The 10,647-nt window shown below is 50.6% G+C and overlaps 1 protein-coding gene across 1 annotated transcript; it reads left to right on the top strand.

Annotated features, from left to right (window-relative positions):
* Positions 1–3,334: 3,334 nt before the first annotated feature.
* On the top strand, positions 3,335–6,780 carry Tnnc2 (troponin C type 2 (fast)). The gene is made up of 6 exons (XM_013010800.1): positions 3,335–3,412; positions 5,531–5,582; positions 5,745–5,888; positions 5,975–6,089; positions 6,257–6,393; positions 6,697–6,780. Exons 1-6 carry the CDS (start codon positions 3,410–3,412, stop codon positions 6,726–6,728), a joined length of 483 nt encoding a protein of 160 aa, XP_012866254.1. The 5' UTR covers positions 3,335–3,409; the 3' UTR covers positions 6,729–6,780.
* The last annotated feature ends 3,867 nt before the right edge of the window (positions 6,781–10,647 follow it).

The following is a 10,647-nucleotide window of genomic DNA, read 5'->3' as shown; positions in this document are numbered from 1 at the left end:
GTCTCACAAGTCTGGATGAAAAGCCCATGTTCATAAAACCATAGGCATCGAGCACGAAGTCCTTCAGAAATCTGGTGTATCATGCTGGGTGTGGTGGCCCTGGCCTGCACTGAGAGGCAGGAGGATAGCAAGTTCCAGGCCAGCTGGGACTACACATTGAAATAGTACCCCAAGACAAAAATCTGTGTATCATCTCCATATGAGATAAACTAAGGCTTAGCGGGGAGAAGGGTTTTAAATTTTGCCTTTGTTTGTGCTGGTCCTAGAGCCTGAACTCAGGGCCTCAGTGCTATCCCTGAGCTTTTATGCTCACAGCTATTGCTCTACCATTTGAGCCATAGCTCCACTTCAGGCATTTAAGCATCTCCTGGACTTTCTTGCCTTGGCTGGCTTTGGTCCTCCTATCTCAGCCTCCTGAGTAGCTAGGATTACAGGCATGAGCTTTCCACATCTCCAAATGGGCCTTTCCTACAGCCTCATCAAGAGATGGTGGTGGTTCAGATGTTTGTACAGGATCAGTGACAGGAACTTCATTACTGTACCTTTGGAGCTGTCCAGTTCTATTATTTTCAGCGACTGTTAGGAAGTTTCTCCTTCTATCAGAACCAAATGCAATCTTTACTACACACTAGTTAAATGCCACATGCTGATTTCAGGGAAGTTTGATGTTGAACAAGAAACTGACTCTGGTTGTGGGGGAGGGGGACAAAGAACAAGTTTTAAGGCACGCTCCATGATTTAAAAAAATGAGGAACTATCACTGTTAGAGACTGCCTTGGACCCAAAGCCTGGGTAGAGGGGAGGAGGGGTCCTGGAGGAAGTGATCTGAAATTGAGTAAGGTGACAGGGTAGAAAGCTGGTGAGAGAGGGAAGATGCTAGTAACTGGCAGAAAAAAGAAATCAGAATGTACAAAGGCCCGGGGGTTCATAAAGGGTAGCATCCCCAGTAGGTGGCAGAATTTAAGGAGTGAAGCCAGACCGGAGGAGAATAGAGCATGAGGTCGGGAGAGAAAAGGAGCGAGATTGGAAGGGCGTGGGTACACTAAGGAGATACTCTTATTTATTCTCTGAATAATCGTAAGAACAACTAAATGAATGGTGATTGTCGAGGGGTCCATACCTTCTGTTCCAGAGGGACCAAATGGCTCCAGTGTTTGCTGTCCAAAGTGGACTTTCCTGAGTATCACTCTTTGGTCCTATGCCTGGCTACGGGAGGCCTTATTTAGCCTGGCCTGGCTCCATTGAGCTTTCCTTGGGAATGTCTATATATAGGGAAGAGAGCAGCCCAGTTGTCACTGTCCATCTACCCTCCTTCATGTTCAGCACCCCCCCCCCGGCCTTCCCTGGCCTCAGACCCTGCCACCCCTTATCTCAGTACTCTTTCTGTTGACTTAGCCACTGTCCATAGCCTTGTCTACTTCCTGCTGCCCAGCCTAGACATGATGGATTCTCAGGCTGTGCTACTGTCTGGACTAGATCTGTACCTTGCCTTTGCTCTCCAGAGGACCAGCTCAGAGCTGCTGGATTTCTACTTAAAGAACCTTCCCCGGCACCCCCACTCCAACTGGATCCCTTTCTCTGGGGCCAGGTAACTTGAGAGAAGAGTCTTTGTTGAAATACTTATTTCTCCTCCAAATGCACCCCCACGACTCTGTGGCCTCTGTGCTTCTTGCACTCTACCATTTGAACCACACTTCCAGCCCCTATTTTGCTGATTCTTTTCATCATGCAGCATCATGAACTTTTTTGCCTGGAATGTACTCGAACTACAATCCTGCTCTCAGCCTTCCAAGTAATTAGGATTACAGTATGAGCCACTGGCACCTGGTCATCCCACTCTTCATCTTTCTGAACACATCTTCTGATAGCTCCTGTGAGGACTGTCTATCTTGACTTTTTCTCAGTGGAGATTAATAAGAATCAACCAATGATTGTTCATCTGTAGTCCCAGATACTTAGGAGATTGAGGCAGGAAGATTGATGGACCAAGAAGTTCAAGGCCAGCAGGATGCTGGTGACTCATGCTTGTAATCCTAGCAACTCAGGAGGCTGAGATCAGAGGATCAAGAAAGCCAGCCCAGACCAATTTGGTCAGTCATGGGCTTGAACTTTGGGTCTGGGTGCTGTCCCTGAGCTCTTTAGCTAATGGTGAGCACTCTACCATTTGAGCCACAGCACCACTTCTAGTTTCCTGGTGGTTGAGATGAGAGTATCATGGACTTTCTTGCCTGGGCTGGTTTTGAACCACAATCCTCAGATCTCAGCCTACTGAGTAGGTAGGATTACATGTGTGAGCCACTGGCACCTGGCTTTGAGAGACTCTTATCTCCAAGTAACAAGCAAAAACTCAGAAGTGGAAGTGTGACTCAAATAGTCGGGTGACAGCCTTGAGGTGAAAAAGCCATGAGAACCGAGGCCTTAAGTTCAAGCTCCAGTACCTGCACCGAAAAAAGGAAGTTCAAGGCCAACGTGGGTGATGTAACAAGATTGAAAACTAACTGACTAGGAAGTGGCGCTGTAGCTCAAGTGGTAGAGAGCTCGCCTTGAGCTGAAGAGCTGAGGGACAGTGCCCAGGCCCGCAGTTCAAGCCCCATGACTGACAAAAAAAAAAGAAAGAAAGAAAACTGGCTAGAACCACCAGCATTCCTATAGATTTTATGATTTACCAAGCTATGCAGTTGCCATTCATCGGTTGTGTCCTACATGAGGTCATGTGATTAGCATACTGCGTAGCATGCATATTATAAAAGTTCGCCGCCACCTCTGTCTCCTATCCCTTACTGTGTTCAAAGACAAGACACTCCACTTACTATGTACCAGCTAATCCACCTGGCACAGGCTAGGTGACTTACACCTGGGTTCCCATTTGCTGTGGTCTCTCTGTAGGGGAGGTTATGACTATTTTCACTTCACAGATGAAAAATGGAGGCTCAGAGCTGATTCACCTGTCCACAGTCACACAGCTCACAGAGGCAGGACTCCATCTTTGAATTTTGAACTCTGAGCCCTGTGTACTTCTATCATACTACCTCACTTGTCACTGTTCTGACCCATCTTTGGAGCAAGTGTGCTTTCCGAGGCGGGGTGGGGGAGATTCTCCAAGGAGGTAGAGCAGGGCAGGCCCTGCTCATAAGAATCTAGGACGTCAAGGCCAGCCACCTGCTCAGAGGCTTGAATTTCTCTGCAAGGGCCCTTGGCTAAATTAGGTAATGGGCTAGGACCCCGGGAGGGGCGGGGCTTGCTGACCCCGGGATCTGATTGGTTAGGGTATCCAGCCCTGGGGAGTAGGGAGGTGGGAGGAGAGGATGCCCCTACAAATCTCTGGGGCTGGAGTGGGCCAGGGCATCTTTGGGGTGGTGGAGTGTGGAGAAGCTGATCTACAGCAGAGGAGACCCCGTGACCAGCAACCATGGTAAGGACACAAAAGGACGTTAGTCCTGGACTTGTAGGAACATTTCTGGGCCTCTTTCAGGACAGATCTAGGTCTCTTAGATATTTGGAGTTTGAACATGAGGGTTCCTGAAACTTAGATCTCCTGGAGAAATGGGGAAAGGCTGGCCATGACATCTCTTGGACTGGGAGAGCTAGAATGTTTCAAGGGTTGATCATGGCTACCTTCTGCGCCTTGAAGCAATGCCATTCAGAGCTGTGGTGTGTGTGTGGGTCCTTCATCATAGAGATGAAGGCTGAAAGAGCCGGATAGAGTCACTCAGCAAGCAGTGCGCTTTTTATGTCCAGCTAAACCTCCTGTCACTGGACAGAAGCCAAGCGCCCTGGCACACAGGAGTCAGCTCAGCTTCAGGAATCCAGGAGTCTTGATGATGACGGAAGGAACAGTGGTAGCAGAGAGTTAGACCCCAGCTGCCTCAGAAGAGGCCTCATTCGGGGATGTCATACCCATTTCCCCACTTCATTTCAAGGAGTAACTAGACCCAGGAGGCCAGCTGTTCTTGCCCATGCCCTACTAAAAATAGCCTGCCCTCCTGGCACTGGGCATGGGGAGGGGGAGGGGAGAAGAATGAGAGCCAGGGCCAGCTGGCTCAAGAACTCCTTGGACATCTCACTCCTTCCTCATCACCAGCCTCAGTTTTAGGCCCCTGACCAGATGAAAGTGACCTGGAAACCCCCATAGAAATCTTATTTTTCACACCACGGTCCCATGATATTCTGCCTAGCATGAGAGGGATTTAGTGACTGAATGGGAAGAAGAAAGAGCTTAAAATCCCCATCTCAGCAAATTCTCCCAAGGAGGGGGGAGGAGACAAGGTGTCCAGCTCCAGCTCTTCTTAGTGTTCTCAAGGTCTGTTCTATGGCCTGACATTTAGTGGGTGCTCAAGAACTCTACTGCATTACTATTTACTTGAAATGAAACATTTATTAAGGTACCAGGAACCTAGAGAAAGGTCAAGCACCCAGTGACTCATATGTGTAATGAAACTCAGCAAGCTGAGATCTGATGATTCTAGGGTCTTTTTTTTTTTTTTTTCTGGTTGTGGGGCCTGAACTCTGGGCCTGGGCGCTGTCTCTCAGCTCTTCAGCTCAAGGCTAGCGCTCTACCACTTGAGCCACAGCACCACTTCTGGCTTTTTCTGCTTATGTGGAATTGAACCCAGGGCCTCAGGCATGCAAGGCAAGCACTCTACCACTGAGCCACTTTCCTAGCCCTGATGATTCTAGTTTGAAGCTAGTCTGGGCAGGCAAATCTGTGAGACTCTTATCTCCAATTGACCACCAAAATTCAGTAAGTGGAGCTGTGGCTCAAGTGGTAGAACACTCACCTTCAGCACAAAAGCTCAGGGACAATGCCTGGGTCCTGAGTTCAAGCCCAAGGGCTGGCACAAAAAAAGCCATTAGTGGAGGTATGGCTCAAGTGGTACAGAGCCAACTTTGAGTGAAAAAGCTAAACAAGAGCATGCAGTTTTTTTTTTTTTTTGGGTCCGGTCGTGGGGCCTGAACTCTGGGCCTGGGTACTGTCCCTCAGCTCTTCAGCTCAAGGCTAGCACTCTACCACTTGAGCCACAGCGCCACTTCCAGCTTTTTTCTTTTTGCTTATGTGGTGCTGAGGAATTGAACCTAGGGCCTCAGGCATGCAAGGCAAGCGCTCTACCACTGAGCCAACTTCCCAGCCCAAGAGCATGCAGTTTTAAACCTCAGTGCAAGCACAAAAACAAAATGAAACAAAACACCCAAACAAAAAGAAGGAAAATTGGGAAATCACATTGCAATGGTGCTGATATGTTTCATCCCTGATTCCATCTTTTCCCTGAAGAGATGAAACCAGGCTAAATGACTTGCCCAAGGTCACTGGGGGGCATTCCTGACATGGCATGGGCATGACCCTGGGCATGATTTGTCTCCTCTCTTGTTCTCAGCCTGGGGTTGGCACACTTTGATGGTGTGCCAAGTATAGGGTTGTTCTTCAGAAGGACCCAGAGGCTCCTCCTGGAGAGGTGGGATGGACGAGAAGAGTGGACACGAGAATCTGTGCTAGGGCTTTCCTTTCTACTCTGACTCTCTCTGTCTTCTGCAGACGGACCAGCAGGCCGAGGCCCGGTCCTACCTCAGTGAGGAGATGATCGCTGGTAAGAAAGCAAGGGTGGGATGGGACCTTAGGGGCTGGGAATCGGTAGAAAGGTCCTGGGGAACCTTCTGGTACCTGAGCAGGACAGAGAAGGTAGAAACTTGGCTGACCTGGGAGTCCAGTGGGCCTCCCCTCAGCTCTCCCCGTCTCTCCCTCCTGGCAGAGTTCAAGGCGGCCTTTGACATGTTCGATGCTGATGGTGGTGGGGACATCAGCGTCAAAGAGTTGGGCACTGTGATGAGAATGCTGGGGCAGACCCCCACCAAGGAAGAGCTGGACGCCATCATTGAGGAGGTGGACGAAGATGGTGAGCGGGCGGCACGCCAGGGCAGCGGGTGGTGGGTGGGCCCGGCATGGGGGTCCGCTCGGATCACCGTCCCCCCCCCCCGCCAGGCAGCGGCACCATCGACTTCGAGGAGTTCTTGGTCATGATGGTGCGGCAGATGAAAGAGGATGCGAAGGGAAAGAGCGAGGAGGAGCTGGCCGAGTGCTTCCGCATCTTCGACAGGTGCGCCGGGGGGGACAGGTAGCCCAGCCGGGGCGGGGGGCGGCAGATGGACCCAGACTACAGGGTGGAGAGAGGTTCTCGGGATTTGGGGGTTCGAGAGGGGGCGTGGGGGGAGGCCACTCATCTGGCCGCTCTGCTCTGCTCTGCTCCGTCCCTCGGACCCAAAGGAACGCAGATGGCTACATCGACGCCGAGGAGCTGGCTGAGATTTTCAGGGCGTCGGGGGAGCATGTGACGGAGGAGGAGATCGAATCCTTGATGAAAGACGGAGACAAGAACAACGATGGCCGCATTGACTTTGACGGTGAGCGCTGGGGGCGGAGCCGCGGCCTGGGGGCGGGGTCTGACTGGGCGGGGCGGGGCCGTGCCCTGGGCTGGTGCTGAATGGGCGGGGCCATGCCCTGGAGGGCGGGGCCTCGCCGTGCCTAGGGCTTTGTGGGAGGAGCTGGTTGGGCGGGGCCAGATCAAGCTTTCTCAGCTCTGGCGGCCTGGTGCACTCATTTAACCAGCTGCCCCTTTGCATGCCGGGAGCCCTGGCTGGGGGTGGGGGGTCTCGGAGTCTTGGCGTCCCGAGCTCCCTTAACCCCCTCTCTCTCCTTCCCTGCAGAGTTCCTGAAGATGATGGAGGGCGTGCAGTAAAAGAAACAGGCTGAGCAAGGTCCTGGGGGCGTGGGCAGCCACGTGGGGCCCCGCCCCAAGGGGGAGGCCTTGGGTCTGAAAGGAATAAAAATCAACCTTGCCAAGCTCGTGGCCTGAGTGATGTGAAGACTTCCCGTGGGCGGGTCTGGGGCGCGGTGGTCCGGAGCAGCGGGGTGCAGAAGGCAGCCAGGCCGGGAGCCCGATTCGCTCTGCAGGTTCGTGGCCGGCTACTTGGAGCTGGCACTGGGTAGGGGCAGTGTGGAAGATGCCCGGCGATTGCGCCTGGCGCTGGAGGAGGGAGGCTGCAGGGGCTTCCAGTTGAGTTCTAATGAGCCGACGGTTCCAGCCTCCCCCCACTCCCCCCACGAGGCTGCCTGGGGCTGCGGGTGGGACGAGGGAGCTCCAGCTGGTTCTGAGCTCATCAACTCCACCCTAGGCTGCTGCCTCGCCTGCCCTCCTGGCCCCCAGCCCCCTCCCTGTGCTGCCCAGGGCCAATAGCATGATCTCACTAAAATGAAATCTGAAATCTGATCTGGCCACTGCTCTACTGGCTCTCCCTTCAGGCTCTTCCTCACCTCTAGAATATCCCAAAGCCTATTTCCTTTCACTCCTCTCCCCTTCTTCCCACAGCCCATTCCTGATAAGGACGTTGACAGCTTTTATACAAGCCCTTAGGTTTTTTGTTTTTGTTGTTGTTTTGTCAGTCGTGGGGCTTGAGCTCTGGGCCTGTGTGCAGTCTCTCTGCTTTTCAGCTCAAGGAGATTGCTCTGCCACTTGAGCCAAAGCGCCACTTCCAGTTTCCTGAAGGTTAATTGGAGCTAAGAGCCTCACTGACTTTCCTGCCCAGACTAGCTTTGAACCGAGAGCCTCAAATCTCAGCTTCCTGAGTAGCTAGGATTACAAGCATGAGCCACTGGTGCCCGGGGCCCTTAAGTTTTTGCACATGCTTTTTCCTCTCCCTAGAATAGCCTCTTTCCCTTTTTCTAGGCCTGGTAAATTCTTTAATCCACAAGGGCTGGCTCAGACAGCCCTGCTGCTGCAGGGTTCAAGCCCCCACATCTCCCTATATAAGGCAATGGTGGGGGCCGGGGTGGGGGGCTGGGGAGGTGGGGGCAGGTGTCACACCACCATCTATAGGCATAGTCAGGCTGCCTGAGTCTGAATCCTCACTGCCTGTGACACACAAATTCAACCATTCTGTGTCTCAGTTTTCTCATCTGTAAAATGAGGATAATGATAGCACTTATAGAAGCTGGGAAGGTGGCTCAGTGGTAGAGTACTTGCCTTGCATGCATGAGGCCCTGGGTTCGATTCCTCAGCACCACATAAGCAGAAAAAAAAAAGCCATAAGTGGCGCTGTGGCTCAAGTGGTAGAGCTCTAGCCTTGAGCTGAAGAATTGAGGGACAGTGCCCAGGCCCAGTTCAGGCCCCATGATCAGGGGGTGAGGGGGTGGGGGGAGAAATGATAGCACTTACAGAGATTGAAGAATGAGTTTGTGTGTGCAAATTGTACAGTACAGATGTTTACTAAAATGCTAGCGGGGATCAAACTTAGGGCCTCACACAGAATAGGTATATACTCTACCACTGGCCTATATCCTTTTCTTTGAGGCTATAGCTCCACTTCTGGCCTTTGAGAGGTTAATTGGAGATAAAAGTCTCCCAGACACCGGGTGTCAGTGGCTCATGCCTATAATCTTAGCTACTCAGGAGGCTGAGATCTGAGGATCGTGGTTCAAAGTCAGCCCGGGCTGAAAAGTCCATGAGACTCTTATTTCCAATAAACCACCAGAAGCCCGGAAGTGGTGCTGTGGCTCAAGCAGTAGAGCATTTGCCTTGAGCTGAAGAGCGCGGAGACAACGCCTAAGCCCAGAGTTCAAGCCCCATCACCACCACCACCACCAACAAAAAAGTCTCAGGCTGGGAAGGTGGCTCAGTGGTAGAGCGCTTGCCTTGCATGCCTGAGGCCCTGGGTTCGATTCCTCAGCACCACATAAGCAGGAAAAAAAAAGCCAGAAGTGGCACTGTGGCTCAAGTGGTAGAGCGCTAGTCTTGAGGTGAAGAGCTGAGGGACAGGGCCCAGGCCCAGAGTTCAGGCCCCACGACCAGACTCTAAAAAAAAAGTCTTACAGACTTTTGTCTCAATATTTCCTGCCTGGGCCGGCTTTGAACCATGATATGATCCTCAGATCTTAGCCTCCTGAGTAGTTAGGATTACAGGCGTGAGCCACCAGCACCGGGCTCCCCCTGCTACTTTCTAATTACCATTTTATCCCATCTCTCCTTGCCAACTTCCCATCCTAACTCAGGACCCCATTACTTGCCTGGCTCTTTCTCTTTCTTTCTCCCCCTTGCCCCTATTCACAACTGTTTAATATATACTTGAGAATTTTCAAAGAGCAAAATTGCCTATAGTAAAAAATCAGGAAAGAACACAAACAGAAAATTTGTAGCAGAAAAAGAAACAATCAGTACAAATGGCAAAATAGTCAACCTCATTTTTTTTTTAAATGCTGGCTCAGTGGGGAACCAGCGGTGTACACCTGTAATCCTAGCTACTCAAGAGGCTGAAATCTGAGGCTTGTAGTTTGAAGCCATCCCAGGCAGGAAAGTCTGAGACTTACTTCCAGTAAACCACAAGAAAGCTGGAAGTGGAGCTGTGGCTCAAGTGGTAGAGTGCCAACCTTGAGTGAAATAAAGCTAAGGGATAGCAACCAGGCCCTGAGTTCAAGCCTCGATATCAGCCCCATCCTCTCATTCCCCAGTACTGGCTCAAACAGTAATTATCATTTTATAATAATTTAAATATAATATTAAAATTAATAGCCAGTACTATGGTCACACTGGCATGTAGTAGCAATGTAAATGATTCAGTTTTCCCTCCCTCCCTCCCTTCTTTCTTTCTCTTTCCTTCCTTCCTTTCTTTCTTTCTTTGTCTGCCTCTGTAGCCCAGGTTGGTAGAAACTCCTGATTCACCTGTCTCAGCCTCTGGAGTACTGGGACTACACACATGTACTACAATGCTGGGCTCTGCTAAACATTTCCATATGGCCAGTGAAGCCATTGGAGAACTAACTGATAGGTGACTGTGATCAGCCTGTATTTCTCCTTCTTGCTCCACACCCTGATGTGGTTGCTACCCAAGAAATTTCTTATGTCTCCCTCCTGGCATTCAATTGTGTGAATGAGACCAGTGATCACAGTTCTTTTGTTACAAGTGTCAGAAACCTGAACCAAATAGGCCTAAATCACAAAGGGATTTGTTTGGTTCATGGAACCAAGATGCCAAGACATGAATGGAAAGCTAGCTCTCTTTCTCTCTCTTCCTGCCATAGCTGTCTCTAGCAGCATCCTAAACTGACTCTTTGTCTCTTTTAGTCACTCTACTAGTAAAACAGTTTTATACTCTTAATTCCAGAAACACTCTGATTTTTAATCAGTCCCTGTGACTGATACAAGATAGCCAGGTGATTAGGGACCCAACACTATGGATGAAGGAGCACATGTCAGGGAGTATAGTGGTTTAAGCCCATAATCCCAGCTACGTGGAAGGCAGAGTCAAGAGGACCATGAGTTTGAGGGCAGGCCAGGCAAAGTTAGAGAGCCTGTCTCAAAAACAAAAAAAACAAAAACAGAAGGGCTGGATCTAATTTAAGTGCATTTTCCTAAACCATTGGGTTCGATATCTGTACCACATAATAGCAGCAATAAGACCATACACTGAGGCTTCCTAGGGTAGTCAAAAATAGGTACACATGGGCCATATCAGTACCTGCCTTAGTTCAGACCCCAGCACTATGAAAGATACACCACATTTAGAAGCAATTTAGCACCAGGTTCTGAGCTCTACTTTTAGGGCATTCTCTAAGTGAAATTCTTGTTGTTGTTGTTTTTTCTTGGGTCCGGTAGTGGGGCCTGA

This window comes from Dipodomys ordii, unplaced genomic scaffold (genome assembly GCF_000151885.1).
Source record: "Dipodomys ordii isolate 6190 unplaced genomic scaffold, Dord_2.0 Scaffold13, whole genome shotgun sequence".
Lineage (NCBI taxonomy): Eukaryota > Metazoa > Chordata > Mammalia > Rodentia > Heteromyidae > Dipodomys > Dipodomys ordii.
This window is presented reverse-complemented; position numbering and strand designations above follow the sequence as displayed.

Excerpts from the sequence above, each read along its gene's own strand:
- Tnnc2 (XM_013010800.1), top strand. Across the intron at positions 6,090-6,256 it reads TGCTTCCGCATCTTCGACAG|GAACGCAGATGGCTACATCG; the intron begins GTGCGCCGGGGG and ends TCGGACCCAAAG. Across the intron at positions 6,394-6,696 it reads TGGCCGCATTGACTTTGACG|AGTTCCTGAAGATGATGGAG; the intron begins GTGAGCGCTGGG and ends CCTTCCCTGCAG.